General features: G+C 36.5%; 5 protein-coding genes across 10 annotated transcripts; 4 read left to right on the forward strand and 1 right to left on the reverse strand.

The window, feature by feature from the left end:
* Positions 1-453: 453 nt before the first annotated feature.
* On the forward strand, positions 454-4,183 carry LOC108203043 (pentatricopeptide repeat-containing protein At1g13040, mitochondrial). 4 transcript variants are annotated; one of them, XM_017371740.2, is made up of 3 exons: positions 454-2,765; positions 3,635-3,732; positions 3,808-4,183. In XM_017371740.2, exon 1 carries the CDS (start codon positions 720-722, stop codon positions 2,334-2,336), a length of 1,617 nt encoding a protein of 538 aa, XP_017227229.1. In that variant the 5' UTR covers positions 454-719; the 3' UTR covers positions 2,337-2,765; positions 3,635-3,732; positions 3,808-4,183. The 4 variants fall into 4 exon arrangements, with proteins under 4 accessions (XP_017227229.1, XP_017227231.1, XP_017227233.1 ...); XM_017371742.2 differs by having other exon boundaries at positions 454-2,313; positions 2,653-2,765; positions 3,635-4,183; XM_017371744.2 differs by having other exon boundaries at positions 454-2,301; positions 2,653-2,765; positions 3,635-4,183.
* Positions 4,184-4,624: 441 nt separating this feature from the next.
* Positions 4,625-5,737, forward strand: LOC108202701 (uncharacterized). Its single transcript, XM_017371216.2, has one exon. The coding sequence runs from the start codon at positions 4,625-4,627 to the stop codon at positions 5,735-5,737; it is 1,113 nt and encodes a 370-aa protein (XP_017226705.1).
* A 184-nt stretch (positions 5,738-5,921) lies between these two features.
* LOC108202700 (uncharacterized) lies at positions 5,922-10,337 on the reverse strand. The gene is made up of 5 exons (XM_017371215.2): positions 8,648-10,337; positions 8,491-8,567; positions 8,099-8,210; positions 7,620-7,736; positions 5,922-6,495 (listed from the first exon to the last, which is right to left on the reverse strand). Exons 1-5 carry the CDS (start codon positions 10,052-10,054, stop codon positions 6,151-6,153), a joined length of 2,058 nt encoding a protein of 685 aa, XP_017226704.1. The 5' UTR covers positions 10,055-10,337; the 3' UTR covers positions 5,922-6,150.
* A 2,019-nt stretch (positions 10,338-12,356) lies between these two features.
* Positions 12,357-15,695, forward strand: LOC108201898 (E3 ubiquitin-protein ligase RGLG5). The gene is made up of 11 exons (XM_017370234.2): positions 12,357-12,828; positions 13,095-13,179; positions 13,267-13,407; positions 13,502-13,615; positions 13,713-13,810; positions 14,501-14,580; positions 14,651-14,756; positions 14,839-14,966; positions 15,042-15,228; positions 15,339-15,395; positions 15,487-15,695. Exons 1-11 carry the CDS (start codon positions 12,547-12,549, stop codon positions 15,568-15,570), a joined length of 1,362 nt encoding a protein of 453 aa, XP_017225723.1. The 5' UTR covers positions 12,357-12,546; the 3' UTR covers positions 15,571-15,695.
* Positions 15,696-16,548: 853 nt separating this feature from the next.
* Positions 16,549-20,226, forward strand: LOC108201741 (protein SIEVE ELEMENT OCCLUSION C). Of its 3 annotated transcripts, none has more exons than XM_017370026.2 (7): positions 16,549-16,765; positions 16,990-17,079; positions 17,148-17,596; positions 17,701-17,813; positions 18,047-18,174; positions 18,369-18,860; positions 19,169-20,226. In XM_017370026.2, the coding sequence occupies exons 1-7, from the start codon at positions 16,604-16,606 to the stop codon at positions 19,628-19,630; spliced, it is 1,896 nt and encodes a 631-aa protein (XP_017225515.1). In that variant the 5' UTR covers positions 16,549-16,603; the 3' UTR covers positions 19,631-20,226. The 3 variants fall into 3 exon arrangements, with proteins under 3 accessions (XP_017225515.1, XP_063940851.1, XP_063940852.1); XM_064084781.1 differs by having other exon boundaries at positions 16,551-16,765; positions 16,978-17,079; positions 19,169-20,225; XM_064084782.1 differs by having other exon boundaries at positions 16,551-16,765; positions 16,978-17,079; positions 17,148-17,590; positions 19,169-20,224.
* The last annotated feature ends 62 nt before the right edge of the window (positions 20,227-20,288 follow it).

A 20,288-nucleotide genomic window follows, 5' to 3' on the forward strand; every position in this document is an offset into this window, starting at 1 on the left:
TGGAAGATTTTTGTTGGCGGAGATTCTTAAAAATTATAATTTCCACCAAGTCATGTGTTCATTCCTTTCTGCTTGTTTATCAAACTTGACTATACATGCCAATTCAACGGCATTTACATGAGTTCAGAAGCTTTCACAAGCGAAATATGATTATGAAACTCGCACATTTTATATTATCTGATTAATACAATTTTTTCAAAATTTACAGGACATTTACAGGACATGCAAAATCGAAAACATATGCAAAAACTTGTCTAAATTATATATTATCGGAGGTTCTCGAAATTCATATATAGGAAAATTGAATTAAAAAACATAATTTATATTAACCCAATTTAAATGAATCTTTCTAGATTCAAAAATCTAAATTTGTTCAAAATTCAGAAAAGCAAAAAAAATCTAACAATTTAAGATTTTCATAAATAAACATCGAATATATTTAAATTTAATTTAATTAACTCGCGATTGGGCCTAGAAACTATTAAGAGCAGCATGGATCAAACATTTGAAAGATCACCGGGCCGCCAAAGTCCATCAACCTCATTCTTCATCGTCTCCTACACCGCCGAAAACCAGGTTTCAATGTCTCAATTTCATCGCTCTTAACTTCATTTAATCATATTCTAGGGCTATATTTGAATACCCTTTTAGTTTAACATTATTGCATTCTTGTTTATTTCATTTTGTGAGCTTCATTTCACTCTGAAGCTCACAAATTGATGATATGTATTCTATATATAGACCACCAATCTGATATGTATAGAGCTCTTGGATGGAAGCGTCTCTCGTATCGTTTTAAGATTGCCCATTTTGTTAAAACTGGTCTTATTGATAAAGCACTCCAGTTGTTTGATGAAATGTCTCAGTCAGATTGTAGGGTTTTTAGTGTTGATTATAATAGGATTATTGGGGTTTTGGTTAAGCATTCTAGGTTTGAGTTAGCTGAGGAGTATTATGCGAAGATGGGTCCGAAAGGGTTTTCGTTGAATTCTTTTACTTACTCGAGGTTTATTAGTGGGTTGTGTAAGGTTGGGGAGTTTGAAGTTATTCAGAGGCTTTTGGAAGATATGGATAAAGTGGGGGTGGTTCCGGATATGTGGGCGTGTAATTTGTATTTGAATCTTTTGTGTTCGGAGAGTTTGGTTGATGTGGCGTTGGAGGTTTTGAGAGTTATGGGTGAGAAGGGAAGGGAGCCGGATGTGGTGAGTTATACTATTGTTGTTAGTGGGTTGTGCAGGGTGAAGAGAATTGATGATGCTGTTAAGTTGTGGTATTTGATGATTGGGAAAGGTATTGTTCCGGATGATAAGGCTTGTCGGGCACTTGTTCTTGGTTTGTGTGATTGTGGGAAGGTTGATTTGGCTTATGAGCTTACGTTGGGTGACTTGAAAGGAAGAGTGGAATTTAGCACGGGGATTTACAATGTACTTATATGCGGATTTTGTCAAGCTGGGAGGATTGATAAAGCACAGGCAATTAAAACGTTCATGAGAAGGAATGGGTGTAAACCAGATTTGGTTACTTACAATGTGCTGTTGAATTATTGTTGTGATGAGCTGATGTTGGACGAGGCAGAGAAGTTGGTAGATAAGATGGAGAGAGGTGGGTTGAATCCCGATAGCTATAGCTACAACCAACTCCTCAAGGGCTTTTGCAAAGCTCACCGGATTGATAGGGCGTACAAGTTGATGGCGAATAAAATGAGGCTGAAAGGCTTAGTAGATGTTGTATCATATAACACAATAATTAGAGCACTCTGTGGAGCTTCTCGTACTGAGCAAGCTTATAAGATACTGGAGGAGATGGCCCCTAATGGGATTTCTCCTGATGTGGTAACATTTTCAATTCTTATCAAAGCCTTTCTTAGAGAAGGCAGACCCAATTTAGCCAAAAAGCTTCTTGACCAGATGAGAATTTTGGGCTTGTCACTTGATCGTGTGATGTATACAATCATTGTTGATCACTTGTGTAAGACCGGGAGAACTGGAATGGCTCAAAGCACATTCCGTGATATGATAGAGCAGGGGATCACCCCTGACGTTGTGTCGTACAATGCACTTATTAATGGGTTTTGCAGGGCATCTCGAGTGTCTGATGCGATGGTTTTATATGAGGAGATGCAGACCAAAGGAGTGCATCCAGATGAACTTACTTTCAAATTGGTTATTCGAGGTCTTATACAGGAAAAGAAGCTTTCAATTGCTTGCACAGTCTGGGATCAGATGATGGAGAAGGGCTTCACACTTGATAGAGATGTTTCTGAGACACTTATCACTGCTATATCTGACAATGCATCCCGCAGTAAGACAAATGGTTTGTGTATAATCTTGCCTTAAAATTTGGAACTGTCTTGCATGCACAGGTTATAGTAATTTGCAGTACCTTTAGTATTGAATAAATTAAGTAGTCTACCTCTCTTTTTCTTGGTTTTCGAACACTTGGGTTTCTTCTCTGGTTGGGGTTAATAGTGGGGAAATTGTTATCCATATGCATTTTAGACGGGTTTAAAGACATTGAGGATGCTGCACAAAATTAGTTGCATTTCGCAGGAAAGTACTAGGATGTTTCTAGATATATAATTGGCGAATTATTGTATATAGTAAATATGGATCCTGGTTAGTAATGTAGATATGTTGGTGTCACTTTTTCCAGGGTGATTATGCAATTTCTTACATCGTGCTGAAAGTCTCAAAATTGCTGATGTGCACGCATGTGAAGCGTCCGTGCTTTTCCTGCTTATCTACGGATGCAGAAGGAAAAATAAGGTTCACTTTTTTTTTTTTTTTTTCCTGTCAAGCATTATACAACTTGCAGGATAATACTCCCTTGCTATCTTCGAGGTGTTCGGTCCTTTAATTTTTTTCTTTAACTTAACATAGAGCTAATGTGTATATCACTGAGTGACAATTATTCTCATATATAATCTTCTTTGTTGTTTTCCTTGTGATTCGAAATATGCAGAACTTGCCCATGTAGTTATATATAAATGTGGTCGTACCTGTCCAGGTTCAAAGTAAAAGTCTAGTACTGGTCTTTATAATCTGTCATTGCTTTAATAAAAAACTCATGTTGTGTTTGGTTGAGTGGAGTCGAATGGAATGGCATAAAATAAATGAAAATAATAGGGGTAAGAGGTAAGTTTTGAAAAAATGAAATTGAGTGAGTGCAAAATTGTTATGATGAGATTTGAGAAAAAATTGTGTATAGGAGAGAATGGAGTATTACTTCTCAGATTGTGGTTGTGATCTCTAGTATAGGGAATGGAGACTGGAGAGAATGGAGTATTACTTCTAGCATATGGGATGGAGGATAAAATGAAATTTTCAAAAACAATTGGCCATAACATAGTACAAATGTTATTCTATTCCTTCCAAATTCATTCACTCCAACCAAACACAACATTAGCATTTCATTGTGATATTTCGCCTTTTATATGCACTCAGTCAGACTCTTTAATGGGGAGTAGTACATTAACGTAAATCTGTGTTCTCCTATATGCCTGCTTGTTTACTGTAACTTAAACCTCTTTGTATCATGATATCTAGCTTCCTGTTGGTTTATATTACCATCTCTCGTACCTACACAAACACCCTGAAGTAACTGTTTAGGCTAACGTTTGTTCTTGTATGCTTAGGTGACCATAAGTTTTACTGGAAGCTTATTCTACTGGTTACTTTGTTCATCCCTGGAATAGTATGAAGTTCTATAAGGGTTGCCTAGATGAATGGCATGGTATATAGCGCACGTGTGGTATAATATCGCACATCTCTAGCGCGTGTTCGTAATACAAGCCATCCTATTTTTCAGAATCATACAAGGGGGAAATGTGCAGAAATTTCTTTTTGCATGTTCCAAGGTTATGTGGATATGAGAAGAAAACTTCTAACAACGGGTCAATCTCCCAGAGCTGCATGTCATCCAACATTCCATAGTTGCTGCTTTGGACATAAAGGCCCATCTAACGTAAGCTGGCCTTGGCGATCGCTGGTGCTGGAAATTTTTGGTAAATGCTTCTTTAACATTACAATCATCATGTCAAATTCATGATATACAAAATGTTATAGGCTCATTTTGATATTAACATATTTGTTTATAATTTTTGTAAGAAACAAAAAATCTTATTAAATCAATGTCATACACTAAAAACAATACATAGTAAAGTTTGAATTAGTGCTTTTAGCAATGGCTGTGGGCCTGTGGCTGTTTGTAATTTTGTTTAATAGTATTACGGTAAAGGTACTCTGTCAACTGAAACCAGATGAAAGTAGCACCTTAAATTCTTGATCGAGTGAATTCATTTTAATTATCGAATTAGTTGATTTTTCTTGCAAGTAGGTTACCATTTGTGAAATAGCATGTCTAAATGTATTTGAGTCTGATATAAGGGATTGCTTTGATGCATAAAACTAAAGCACATATTTTGCAAAAGTAAGGGAATCACAGAGCTTTACTTGCTCTCTGGTCTATGTTATATCCTGATTCTTTGCCTGTATATTAAGTCCTACTTCGAAGTTCTCCCCAAGCCATTCTTCACATATGGAAATCCATACTTTCCCATATTAGCAATACTCTACTAGAACTTGCTTCAGCTTGTCCTCTGGAAACGTACGAGCACATAAACCAAATGTATCGCCCACGTGAAACCAACCCGCATTTTCTCTCCTTACAACCAGTAAACCAACCTCAGCCACCTGAGTCTATCATCAACCAACCCTTGCTCCCCTCGCAGCCACCACATCAACAGCACCAGCCACCCCTGTCACAACCCAACCCTGGCATTGACTTGCCTGTACAGCCACTGCCCGGTCCCAGTTATGAGGTGCCTCCTCAACCACAACCACGACTACAGCGTCAAGGTAAACGAAGGGAGCGACGTGGAGCTGGCCTTCTGTCTGATCCTACACGGCCACAACCCGGTGCTGGCCAAATGTCGGATCCCAATCGGCCACCATTTGCTGCTGCCCCCCTGTTGGATCCCACACTCTTACAACTCGGTCCTGACAATCACTCCCCTCCACACTCACAAGCACGTCGCCAACGACAACCTCATGATCCTGAACTTCTTGTTGCTGCTTCACCAAAAACACCCAAAATGCCAATGCATTCAGATCATCCAGCAGCTCACCAACAGCATCAATCCTCAGCTCAGAATATCATCCCACCCCGCAAAACCAAGCCTTTTACATGGTGTATTGCCATCTTCTGTGCAATCTTCTGGGTTCTGTTCATTTTAATAGGCCTTATAATCCTCATAGTGTATCTTGTAAACCACCCGAAAAGTCCAAAGTTTGATGTCGCGGGAGCAAGCCTGAATGCAGCATATCTCGATACAAATAATCTCTTCAATGCTGACCTTACCATCTTAACCAACTTCACGAACCCAAACAGAAAACTAAGTGTGAACTTCAAACACATTGTTATCAGTCTCTACTTCGATGGAGTTCCTATTGCCACAGAGTACATTGATCATTTCCATTTAGGAAAGGCACAATATTTGCTTGCAAATGTTCAAATGTTGACAAGCCAGGTTAGGCTCTCTCAGGTTCGTAGCCAAAAGCTTGCAGGGCAGATTGGAAGCGGCAGAATCAGCTTCGATGTTAAGAGTTTCTTTAGAGCAAAGTCGAAATCGGGAAATGTTCTCAAGTATTCATATTCGTTGCATGGTCTATGTAGTATCGTTATGACACCTCCACCTGGTGGAGTTTTGGTGGCGAAAACTTGTGAAACAAAAAGCTAAATAGTGTGGGAGACTCTCTTCTCTTGTTTCACCATCCTGAATTAAAGTCTATGTACTATGACATTTTTGTTTCTCGAATCATTTGTATCTTCTAATGCATAGTTATATAGCTGAACAATTTTTCTTACATCGCAATAAACTGAACCAATCAGACACGCGTATCAACTGTAAATGACAACAGGACGGTACAAATCCAATCAAATGGCCGATAAACAAGAAAACAAGTATTACTTTCTCTCATAGTTATACGTTTCGATATCACTACTCTGATCTTTATACGATTGAAAAAAGAAACCTGAAAAAATGGATATTGTACAAACTAACGTGTATATTCTATTTCTACAACCGCTTTCATGTTGAGAGATACAAAGAGGATGTAATAAAGAAACTGTGAGAAGATGCACAGCTACAACCTATATGAGAGGTTCAGAAAGTTCCATTTCGTTAGTACTTTCTTGATGTGTAGGCGGTTGGTGAGAACCAACAAAGTTGAGGCCAAGCCATTCCCATGGCCAACAAGCATATCTCGGCCTACTTAAAACAGATCTTGAGGTTTCATGTGTTTCAAGCTGGCGAGTTAGCTCCTCAACTTTATCTCTAAGCCTAGAAGATCTTAAATCAGCCAACCTCAATGATTTCTCAGCTGCATCCCTTGCTGCCATGGCAGCATCTGCTGTTTCTTCTTTAAACTTAAGTTTTTTCTCGGACTCTATTACAGCTTGCTTTGCCTCTTCCAGTTCCTGACGAACAACTGATAACTGCAAATATGGAAGACGAGGAGAGGTCTACTCAAAAGTGCAAAAGACTAGCAATTAAAATCAAAAGTAAACATGAGACAGAATAAAAGATAATCGTTAATTTTTCCACAAAATCAATAGCATATTTTAATGGAGATCGTTATGAGAGGTTTACTATTTTCATACACGTAACATATCATTTCAACTATTACATCCCTGTCAGATAATGGTAGTCCCTTTTTTATTTCATGTGAAAAGTCACCAGCACACGCTATTTTATTTGCAACAAATTGTAGATTTTATTGATTTGAATTTATATCGAATTGGTATAACAATTTGAGGCTTCACATGTACATGCAGTACGAACAAAGTTCGGTGCAAGCCTTCACTATTCATTAGTTATAGTATCAATTCCATGTGATGGCTGATGAGATCTTTTTCATTTTAGCCACCTATTTGCAAGAACCTAATATAAGTAAAATGGCATAGCAACTAGTGGCAGAAGGGGATTTTTGGTGAGGGTAATTTAAAAAATAATGTTGGAGGGAAAGTTAGTATCCTGCCCTCGAAAGCGTGGCACATATAAATTATGTTTTCTATGACTTGGTACTCCAAATAGATATTTGAGAGCAGGAAATAAAAACCCACTCCCTAAAACTTTGATAACTGAGCTATGTAAATTTCTAAAAATATATATGTGATAGATCTACTAAATAGTCCAGAAATCAGAGGGTAATGCTAAAGGAAGCTCCCCCCTCTCCCGGCTCTCTTTGCCTCCGCCACCCAATATTTAATGCCTCAAATTAATATAAATAGATAATGACATTATTTCTAATGTAAAATGTATCTTGAAAGGGACACCCAACTACCTGAGATTTCATAGAAGTTCCATTATATGGTCAAGTAGGCCATGAATAGTATCAAAACATAGCTGTTATCTTACCTTGTTTCTTTTAATCGGGTACAATTCTATGACTTGCATTTTATTGTCAACATCAATGTACACAAGGATTATTTAGATTTTCATCAAAAAATGAAAGGAAATTGGAAAGTGGAGAACAGGAAAAGCACCAGAAATACTTTCTAAGCACACAGATATTGCTCAAATAGAGGTTCCGTAAGCCAAGCCATTTCAGAATATATACCTGTGCCATAAAATCTTGTTCAACTGCTTTACCCGCATCGGCTTCTTGTTGTGCAGCTACTTTCCATCTTGTAATTTCTTCTTCAGCTACAGCAATGTCCATCATAAGCCCTTCAACCTGAAACGAGAAAGTAGCATCAATACATGAAAGAAAGTTTAACTAATTATACTAGGTACTCCTTAACACCACATTTTCACATGTTCTAACAAGAAAGCAAACCCCAAAGGGATGGTACAGTGGTCTTTTGGGCTTCACAGCTCTCACCGTGAGCGAGGCTTCAGGATGTAATAACTTCTTCAGTTACCCTCTCCCATTAGGGCATTGTCGTTTAAAAGGCCCACCACCAAAGTTGAAAACATCATACATGGTTTTTTTGTAGTCGATATAGTTTAAGTCCAGGGGAGGGGGGATAAAAATCAACTCTTTAATTCTCATCATACATTTTAAAATATTAGACAAGAAAGATATTCGCAAGTTACATTTTCATTGGCGACTCTCTCTTTCTCTTCGAGTTCCTCTAACTTTTGCTTCCTTTGATTGAGTTCCTTGGCCTGAGCTTCAACATGCTGTCTGAGTAAATCTGCCTCTGCCCTTAATTCAGTAAAATAGCACAGAACACAAACACTGTTATTAGTATAGATAGTACAAAGGATTTTATTAACATATACATACAATTTTACGGGTTTCTTAATAAGAAAATATTCTATAAACAGTTAACAAGCCATAGAAATGCCCATGAATACAAAAAAGGAACCGTCCTACACATATCAATGGTCTATCTACTTGCAGAGTATAATATCTCATGGGTCTATCTTATGAAATTTACACAATTACACAAGCGATCCATGAAACTCTGTATAATAGAAGGTACCTGAGTTCGTCAACAGTGTGCTTTAGCTCAATTATTTCAAGCTGTGATTGCTTAATGATATTCTCCAAGGCACCCGCCTGCATAGAGAGTATTATTACATGACAGCCATAAAAGCACATATGATTACACGACCCCTATATATTCAAGACACACTTACCAAAGTATAAATTTCATCCTCCTCTGCCACTAGAGCATCTTTCTTGTCATATAAAGGCAGTCCCTTTCCATCCCTCATATGATTACTAAACTTATAATCGATACCCGCCTCTTTCAATCCATTTTCCGCAACTTTGAAAAGTTCATTGGTTTTGGATGACAAATCCGCTGACACTCTTTTCGACAAAGCACTTCTAAGCAAGGTTCCTATATGCTCTTTCTCCTTAACTAACTGTGAAACCGTATCATTCAGCCTCTTTACTTCATTACTCCTCTCCTCTACCAATTCCCTTACTTTCTCAACAACATTTCTACTTAATTCATATATCGACTCCATTCCCGCCAAAGAAGCACGTACATTCTCTTCCATATCCGTTTCTTTTGGTAAAAACAAAGACTCAGACAATTCCGACTGATCCAACTTATTACCCTCCACTATCTTAATAACATTATCAATCTGATCATGTATTTTTGCCACAAACTTCAACTGCTCCACCAACAACGGCCTCTGTGAATCCATCTTCACTTCCAAATTCCTCAACTTACCCTCACTCTCGTCAACCAGTCCCCTCAACCTCACCAACTCATCCTCCGCTAAACCTTGTTTTTCCAACATCTCCCTCTCCAAATCCCCCAACTTCCCGTCTTTCTCACTCACCAACTTCTCCAACCCCTCCACAACACTCCCCTTCTTCACCACTTCCTCCTTCAATCCATCAATTGTAGCCTCGAGCTGCGAAACCTCAATCGCAATCTCATAATTCCGCTGCTCCATTTGCTCCCTAACCTCATCCCTCTCCTTCCCTTTCAACTCAACCTGCCTAATCATCTCCTCGACAATCTCATTCGTTCGCTTAATCACACCATATGCCACAGCCGGTAATCCACTATACTTCTGTGATCTCGGCAATCCACCTCCACTAAAATCCCTAAATCCACTCACTTTCCCCGAAATCTTCTCAATTCCATTCATCAACATCCTCGCCCCTGTCTCGATCTCACCTCTCACCGCCTCACATTTCTCCAAAACTTCATCTCTCACTCTCCCTACCTCCTCCAACTCAATTCTCAACTTCTCACTCTCTCTCAAAGCCTCGTCACGACTCCTAATCGCCTCATCTCTCTCTCGTACCACCTCGTCTTTCACTCGATTCGTCTCGTCTCTCTTCCGAATCGCTTCATGAGCCAACACCTTCAACCGATTAAACGACACCTGCAACTCCGATTTCGACGTTTCCGCCGCTTCTCTCGCTAGCTTCTCTCTCTCCAGCTCCGCGAAAATCTCGCGGAACTTCTCAACGGACACGTTCTCATCCAGCGAACTACTCCCGACCTCGATCGGCGCCGGATCTTCGTCCTCCACGTCGCTCAAAACGGCGTCGTTAGACTCATCTTCGTTGCTCGTCATGATAAAAGCAATTAATTGAGTTTAATTAGTAATTATGGAGAATAATCATTATAAAATCAATTGAAACCCTAAAGATTGAATCTTTGTGGATAATATAAAGCGATTGAAGTGACAATTCTGTGTATAAGTGTGTGCGTATAGGCGTATGTATAGATGAAGAAGAAGACTAGATTTCAGGCAAGAATTTGAGAGATTTGAAAGCAAAAACTGATAATTTACAGAAAAGATATATAGGTATCTTCGTCGCGTTGTTTTTACCAAATTTTGATCTTCTTTCAGAAAGAAAGTATTTTGAATTTTTATTTTAAATAACTAAAATATTACGAGTAGTACTTTCTTTCTTTTTTTGAAAAAACTTAAATATTACTTCCATCATATCATTAATATTCTTAATTAAATTATCATAAATTTAATATACTTTATTTTTAATTTTATAATTAATGAAAAAATATAGAAAATTCAAACGAACGTTTCTACTTGATTTGATTAAAGTGATTTAGCAGATATAACATTTTATTTTAGATTATAAGCTAAAAATCTACTTTCTCTATATTTAATTTTATTAATATAATAATACACAATTTATCAAAAATAAGTACATCAAGATTTGTAATGGGTTAATTATCAAACTCATCACTGAAGTGGACAAATGATATCAACTTCATCACTAATCTCCACGGGATCTCAAGTTGCTCACTAAACTTGCTTAATGGTATCAAACTCAGATGGAGTGACAGATTAGCGGTTGACGTGGCACATTAATAAAAAAGACCGAAGAAAAACAAATAAAAAAAATATAAAAAAAGTAGAAAATAGAAATGCTACATAATTTGAAATTTATATGAAAATAAAGTATGCAAATGTTTTATTAAATTGATTTTAGGATATAATTATCTAAATAAATGTGTGGAACTAAATTTTAATATATAATTTACTAAACAATTAAGATTAACTTTTATGTTTTTTAATAGATTATAATTATTTTTGAATAATATTGAAATGTTTTCTCTTTTAATAAATTTTATTTATGTGAATATTATAGTTGGCAAAAAAATATTTTCTACTTTTTTTTTTATTTTCTTTCATTTGTTTTTCTTCAGTCTTTTTTATTAATGTGTCACGTCAACCACCAATCTGTCACTCCGTCTAACCTCCGTTACTTTTTTTTAACGGCAGTGATGAGTTTGATACCATTAAACGAGTTTAGTGAGCAACTTGAGACCCCGTGGAGATCAGTGATGAAATTGATACCATTTGTCCAGTTCAGTGATAAGTTTGATAATTAACCCGATTTGTAATTATCCTAAATTTCTTGATTTTTTGAACACTTCATGTCTAAAATTATAATCCAAATGTTCAATATATAAATCTTTCATCGATTTTATGACTTGATGGTTGATCACATAAAAACTGGTAAATCAATGAGATGTTCCTGAATAAATTTAAACTTGGCATAAATAATTAGTAGTAGATGAAAATTTAAGTATCACTTATTTTTTTTTAACGAATTCGAGTTTCATTTCGAACATATATTTTACATGAAAAAAGTTAATCAAATTTAATTAATTAGAAAAATAAACTCAACTAGGCTAGAGTCGCTAGAATCGTGAACATCCCCGACCAAAAAATTAAAGCTATGAAGGTGGAAAAATACACATGACTTGAAATTGGATGCTTATAATAAAATTCTTAGAAGAATACAAAATATAGATAATATGCAAGAAAATTTACAAAATATGATTTTAAATATTTTAACCAAAACATTTGAAAATGCTATTGTGTGACTTTGAATATTAGTTCGATTCTTCACAATTTTCCACTTAAATTGATTTAACTATTTTCTCCCTCACCTAAATTAAAACGAAAATAAACAGCAACTACTTCTTCTCTGCATGCAACCAAAAATACATGGAAATTAAAGTTAGTTACCTTGTTTGTTTCCCTCGCATATTTCCTCACGTTCATATATACATGGCAACTCAATCGCATGCAGACACAAATTTATTTTTCCATCACAAAACAAGCCAGATAAATATGAAGTTTCGTACGGCCCTTCATCTCATTTTATTTAAATAACATTTATTACTATAAAATCTGCATTAATTTATTCGATCACAGTCGTTGACAGAATTTATCTGGACCGAAATAAAGTTATTTTGTTCCGTAGATTGCGTGGATGAATCTTCTGCCACTTCATAATTTTTTATTATTGCGTGTAATGCAAATAAGATACTCAGCGATTAGTAATTGTAGTAGGTAATGAACCATTTTTGTTAAATTCCGCACTTTTTGGTTTCAGTCAAGGCATTTAATATTTTTATCATAAATTTATGTAATCTTTAAAATTAATTATAGTAGAAGTTTTCTGCACTTACAATGCTTAAACCCTTTTGAAAATCTTGATCTTTCGTTGAGTTTTGGTTTGTGTATATATATATTTGGAGTGGTACTAGTTTTGTTAAATCTCGAGTTGAGCGAGAATCGAAACTGTGATGGGAAGTAAGTTTTCGAAATACAGGCGAAATCGAAGTGGTCGTGGAGGATCATCGGCCGGAAATATTAATGGCGCTTCACGAGCAGGGAATGTCGATCGTTTTCGGTATTATACGCCACAGCATCGCCATGCACCGGCACGGCAGCATTTTAGTCCCCTGACACCGCAGCATCACCGCGCGGCTTCGCCTTATAGTTCTCAGTCGTCGTGTTCGGGACAACAGAGGAATTTGGATAATAAGTATTCGAGGATCGCAGATAATTATCAGACATTCGAACAGGTTAGTTTCATCTTTTGTTATCCGTAGTTGTTGATTTTTGCTGACAGGCTGTCAATTTCGGGTATCGGGTACTAAAATTTGATAAAATTGAATATTTAAGCCTAAAGTAGATAAATTCTATTGAACAAGTTATTTACATTGTTAGCTTAGGTTAAAGTTGAAGAATGTGTTACTGGATGAGTTCTTTCAAGTTTGTGTATAAATAAATGCTAAGAAACTGTCAAATTCGTATTTTATAGACTCTTTTACTTGGATGTGTCTGTTAGGTTACCGCTGCCTTGACTGATGCTGGATTAGAGTCGTCGAATCTAATTGTTGGCATTGATTTTACCAAGAGCAATGAGTGGACAGGTTAGCTACTTCAAATACTTTGAAGTTGTTATAGCTAGGTTAATCAGTTTTAGTTATCAGTTCAGCTGCTGTTTTTGTGAATATCAGGTACCAGGTCATTCAATCGGCAGAGCTTGCACCATATAGGAGACGTTCAGAACCCTTATGAACAAGCAATATCTATAATTGGAAAGACGTTATCTGCTTTTGACGAGGATAATCAGATTCCATGTTTTGGATTTGGGGATGGTAATTACCAATAAAAAGGGACTATGCCATTGTTAATTTTATAATTTTTATGTTTGCCATTTCAAGATTGTTATTGACACTTGTGACGTTGCAGCATCTACACATGATCAAGACGTCTTCAGTTTCTATCCGAATCAAGCTTACTGCAATGGATTTGAAGAGGTGTTGAGACGATACAGAGAAATAATTCCTCACCTTAAGCTCTCAGGTGAGTCTTTTATGCATTTCATTAGGTGAACTTCTTAGACTGCTTATATGAAAAGATTGACAACCAATCGAGTACATGTTTATGTTGCTTAATTCAGGACCGACATCTTTTGCGCCTATAATTGAAATGGCCATGACTATTGTTGAAGAAAGCTGTGGCCAGTATCATGTACTGCTGATAATTGCTGATGGGCAGGTGATTTACTTAATACAATCCGTGCTTCCTTTGTGCTTGTTATTGCTTGCCTAAGAGCAAGTCCAATGCAAGATGCAAAATAGCTATAGCTATTGTTATAATTTGGCACCAAAAAGTGTTTTTTGTTGCTAAAATAAAACTTTAACTCCAATGCTAGATGCATTTTGCATCCAAATAATTCCAAAATTAAGTAACTTTAGTCCCTCTCTCCTAAACTTTGTTTAAAGTTCACCACTATATATACCAATTATAGTTAGTTGATGATGTGGCATGGATGCATAAATGCATCCTTGGTTTCAAATTTAGAACCAAGGATGCATATATGCATATTTGCATCCAAGTATAAAACCCCATTGGAGTTGAGATTTTTAGCATTTGATTTCAAATTATAGAAATGGCACCACTTATAACATTGCATTGGACTTGCTCTAAGATTCAGAAGCAACCTGTTGACAAACTTAAACATTGGTCCCTTTTCATCCAAAACGTATTGTGATCTCTATATCTGAATGCTATTCACACCTCTCGAAGAATATGCAATTTTAGAACTTATGTTGCTATTTCTTGTTTAAACATCCTGATTTATCCTATTGCTCTGTTAGGCATTGCATGAGCGATATGTTAAATGGCTTACTGTGTTTTATGTTAGCACTGTTCAGAATGCTAAGTGCAGAATGTCTATTTACTTAGGTGACAAGGAGCATTGACACTCATGAAGGCCAGTTGAGCCCGCAAGAGAAGCAGACTATTGATGCTATCGTGAGAGCCAGGTATGTTTGACACAGTAACAATGCATTTGAGATTGAAAACCCTCGCTTAAGTCTTCGTGTTTTACTGCAGTTCATATCCTTTGTCAATTATATTGGTTGGGGTTGGAGATGGTCCTTGGGACACAATGAGGGTGTTTGATGATAATATCCCTGCTAGAGCCTTTGATAATTTTCAGGTTGGCAACTAAACAAGTTTAATTTAATTAGCATAACTAATTTTTGGGAACTTAATGTGGGTGAATGCCTTCTGTTTAATAGTTTGTGAATTTCACGGAGATTATGTCGAAAAATTTGAGTTACCAAAGAAGAAAGACCGAATTTGCTCTTGCAGCATTGATGGAAATACCTTCTCAATATAAAGCAACTCTGGAGCTCAACATATTGGGGTAAAGATTAAAGCATTTGTCAATGTTTTTTGGGCATGAGTTGATTATTAAATATTTGTATATTAATTTGAGCAGACGTCAGATGGGCGACGATCCTAATAGGATTCCACTTCCTCCGCCTCTTTATGGTACCACGTCTTTCATTAGTGGCTTGAAACCTTTCCCTTCAAGAAGCTTTAACCAGAACACACCCATTCATCCGATGCCCAATATTGTCTCTGCACAACCACCCGCATCTTCAAGTTCTGTTGATGATCATCTGGTAAAACATGCACCTTAATATGCATAGCATATAAAATCTGATTCTGATTGTAGTATGTTTAACAAGGAGGGTGTTCTAATTTTTTTTTCCTCTGCTTGATAACATGACAGTTATGTGCCATTTGTCTTGTTAATCCGAAAAACATGGCTTTTGGTTGCGGGCATCAGGTAAATGCATCATATTAATCCTTCAGTTGTCATGATACTAATATCGGAATTGAAGATGAGACTGTGTTTTCTAATATTATTCTATGTGCAGACATGCTGTGAGTGTGGCGTTGGTCTTCAGTCATGTCCAATCTGCCGTAGCCAAATTAAAACCAGAATCAAGCTCTTCTCATAGGCTTTCTTAACTGCAGTTATCTAGTTCTAGTCTTCTGTTTTTTCATTCTTTTGGATGGAAGATTCATCTTGAATCTTGATACTGAGTATATCTATATCAATCACCACCAATGTACTTATTCTTTCTACCGTCATTCATTCATAAGAATCTTCGCCATAAGCTGTTTAAGCACGTTTATTAATTTATGAGTATAACTAATACTAGTATTCCCAGCTCTTTATTTTATGCTGTGGTTTCTAGAAACAATAATGCTGCTTTGCCCTGATGTTTACAGTTAGTTGCCTTATAGAGTAGCATTTATTATCATCCAATATCCAGTAAAGGTCTATACAAATAACAGGCTTTCGACCCTCGAAGTTTCTTTGCCCTGATTCTTAAGCAAAGCAAGATGATCGAATTTATTTGCCAAAATAAAACATTTGCGATACCCTTTGTCTGCGTTTGGAGTGCTGGAGGGGAAGAAGGTGGCCCCTGGAAGTTCCTGAGAGTGATTAGATGCTTTATGTACTTCACTTTGTTGTTTTATCATATTCATTTCATTGTAGCAAGCTTTTTCTTTATGTTTGCTCTGGGCCTGCTACCGACTTTGCTTTCATCTCCCCAGGCCCCAATGGCTGAGTTCATTTCTTTTCGCAATTCATTTCACTGAGGTTTAGATTCTGGATTGTCTCTAAAACGTATGTAACTATACTAAACGAAAGTTTTCATCAGGATATGAAGCTGCTTAAAATGCATATGGATTATGAACTCCGGTTTTTGTCAGATGTTTAATGACTGATTAGAGCATAATTTTTACCACCAGTATTTGCTTTTACTTTTTAGATGGTAATATCAAATCTGGAGTGCAAAAATTTATAAAGCTTCCACATCAATCTGAAGAGACCTCTATTTTGTTGTTTACTTTACAAAAGCTTAAGTGTAGAACCAAATTGGACCAGAAAGAAGAGAACATAACTGTGCTACATGGCCCTTTTCTGATGCTAATGTGCATATAAAACATTATAAAATCTCATTCTATTATTTTAAGTCTGCCATGAACTTAGTTGAAAAGGAAGGTTTTTCGTCAGAGCCTTCTGAAGATGATTTCCTCATCAGGGAGGTTGTACTAACACATGATCCCGATGGTCGATACCTTGATTCTGAGCTGCTACTTCAAGCAGTGGAGGATGTTCTGTGTTCAACTGCTACTGCAGATGTAGGAATTCCTCTCTTGGCCCATATTTTTAAATTTAAACTGAAGGCTAGATGATCTTAATTCTTTTTAATTATATTGCATCATTAGTATAAATTAATAGTAACTGAATCAAGAATTTCAGCCACAAGTTTTGCTGAGTGTAACATCAAAAATAGATAGATTCTTGATGATAAACAATTTGCGTCTCCATTTACATATTATATTTTTTGTAGTCATATTTCCAGGTTTCTGATCCATATGATGATGCTACCATTATTGAAGTTGTTGGTTCTGAAGAATCTCTGGAACAGATTATCTACAAAGTCTCAAGTGAGGTAATGAGTCGTGCTTGGCCTTCCTGTGCATATTTGTGTTGCTTTTCTAATAGCATAATTGACTGCAGATGCTCTTGAAGTGCTGCGGGGACAGTGATTTACACACAAAGACAATGGTCTTATTGCAGATGTTAGGAAAATATACCTGGGATGCAAAAGCTGTGATAATACTTGCAGCATTGGCAATGACCTGTGGTGACTGCTGGCTCATAAAGCAGCTCTACCCTTATAATTACTTCGCAGCATCAGCTGGTATGCTTAAGCAATTTCCCTCGGATCTGAACTTACTGGGGATTCAGTTTAAGGCCTTAAGCATGCTCGCTAATACAATGGTAGAATTGGCGAAGTGTGTCATCAAATATGAAAGATTGCCCATGAAAGAAGTACATCTGGACTACAACACAATGGCCCTTACAAAAACTCAAATCTACGTAGCTACTTACAGGATCTTTAAAGGCTCACTAGAATTTTCTGCTCAAACGACAGATTTTGTAGCCATGAATCAAGAGAAGTGCATGTTCTCTCCTCTTCACTGCTTTTCATTTGTGGTGTTACTCTTGCATCCACATGTGATATCCTATTCCTTATATTATTGTATTACTCAACTCCTTTCAATTGCAGGATTTCACAGACAACAACAATTGCAGCATGGGGACTCTCATATATGGTACCTAGGTTAAGAAGACTATGCAATGACCTCCTGAAACAGGTTGATTCGTGCCATGATCAAACAGGTTGCAACTTTTTTAATTGTATAAAAAAGATCATTACTCGTGAAATATGAACTCCTACAACTGGTTTAGCAGAAGTAAAAAAGAAGATTCTTGTAAATAATTTACTCTATCTTCTAACATGATAGAACTAAGTAGAATGTTTGGTAACAGAAACATCATCATTTTTTTTGTATTTATTCGACAAAGTTCTGATGCTGGTACTCTACTAAACTTTATTACTGCTGTACATGCAGAAACAAAGCAGTACAAGGAACTTTCAGAAATTTTCAGCAAGCCCCATAACGACAACCAAGAGGTTTTTCAGATGTTGTTTGCTTTGAAGGATGAGATACCATTAAAAGATTGCTCTTCACAAGCACAAGTAGGCTTCTCTCAGACTGCTTCGACAAACTCTCTACCAAAAAAATGGATTCTAAATAAGTATTAGGAGTCTTCATATAGATTTACCGATAAGTACTTGTTTTCTGGTTACCAAGAAAATTATAAGGAGATCTGTCCTAGATATACAAGATCTATCTTTTTTCAGTCATGTTTAATGCTCAGTGTTTGAAACAGGTTAACATCTTCGAACTAGAAGAGAAGGTAGTACTAATCCTAGTATCAACGCCAGAGGTTCTCCCCGTAGATCAGATACACTTTCTTGAGCAAAGGACACATAATCATCATTATCATAAGAAGATAGGAAGAAACTATGAAATTGTATGGGTCCCATTTCCAACTTCAGACACATGGACTATTCTCCAGAAGAGAAACTTCAACATTTTATCAAAATCCTTGCCTTGTCTCTGCATCCGGAAACCCTGGCTACTAAATTCAGCAGTGTTGAAATTTATCAGACAGGAGTGGAACTACAAAAAGCAGTACCCTTTGATGGTAGCATTGGATTCGCAAGGCATGGTCTCACATTATAATGCAATGGATATGGTGTTCATATGGGGTGCTAAGGCTTTTCCCTTTTCTACTTCAAAAGAAAAGGAGCTCTGGGGAGAACAGAGTTGGAGTTTGAAACTACTGTTAGATGGGGTAGACCCTCTATTGATGAAGCGGGTAAGGTTTCTCAATACTTAAAAATTTACAATGCATGCAAAATAAATTTCCCATTTTTTACATTCATAAAAAGAGTAATTTTGAGTTCTGCAGTAACTCGTGAATCGAAAGTTAATGTAATCTATTATAGGAATAAATTGAAATAATCTAGTCTTGGTAATCATGTGAATAAAAGTACAAATGAGATAAATTCAGAGACCATACTTTGACATGATTTGACGAAATGATTAATAGACAATTTCATACTACTTTTGCACTCTTAGTTAATAACAGTATACATTCTGATACAACTATGTATGATGATCCAGGTTGAAGAAGGTAGCAACATATGCTTATATGGAGGTGATGACTTATACTGGACAAAAGAGTTCACTTCCAGGTTGGATGAGATCAGAGCTGCAGGGCTGAACTTTGAAGTGATTAAAATTGATGATAAAAGTCCATCAGTTTATGATCCTCATAAACTGATACAGAGCAAGAAATTTTGGCTTCGGTTGGGGAGTATGAAAAGATCAATTCTTTGTGCAGAGAATACAGCTCCAAATCATAGAGTTCTGAAAGAGGTGTTGTGGTTACTAGAAATGAATAATACTAGTAAAAGCTGGGTACTTATTGGAAATAAAAATTCCGAGGATGTTCTAAAGCTTCAAGAAATGGAAGCTATAGAATGCCTGGATCTTTTTCCAGTTTGGAAAGAATATGTAGGAAGGATGGGGTTAGTAAGGGCGATTAAAACTGCGTTTCAACCTAACCTCTCAGGTGGCCCATGATCATGAGTGCTGCTCAATATCAATCAAGCAAAAGGAAATTCAGTATTCAGTAAATGTATTAAAGAGAAGTTTTCTTTATCTATGAATAGAAAGAAAATCTGTTTTTAATTTCTTGCAGTTGGTGACTATCATATACGCAAGGCATGTTACTGAAACATGATATGCAGATATTCTAGTTCAGACTGTAAACCAACTCATTTCTTGAGCAGATCAAATTTACTCCTGCTAAAGCATGAATTTACGCAGAGGATCTAACTGATAGGCTGTAGTGAATGCCATTATGTCAATGAAGTCATATCAGCTCTGCAAAACGAATCAAATCTTATTATGGACTTATAACAGTCTATTTCCTGCAGAAGTCGGAAATTGTGATAGTCCTATGAATTATGCTAACTACAAATTCGTGTTGCTTGCTCGCCTTTTTAATGGACCCCTTGAAGCTATGAATTATGTCTTATCCGGATTGAGAACCTTTTCACTTGTTCAAGCAAGGAATGGTATATATCTTCATATTCTCCTCTTTTAACAAAGTAAAAGTCATGAAGATTGCAAATTTATTCTTGAATTCAAATTTCCCTTATCTGTTAAATATTGAGCACTAATAACTAATTTTACAAATTTAATAATTTGAGTAGTAAATTACACTTTTCTTTACTGA

This window comes from Daucus carota, chromosome 9, assembly GCF_001625215.2.
Source record: "Daucus carota subsp. sativus chromosome 9, DH1 v3.0, whole genome shotgun sequence".
NCBI lineage: Eukaryota > Viridiplantae > Streptophyta > Magnoliopsida > Apiales > Apiaceae > Daucus > Daucus carota.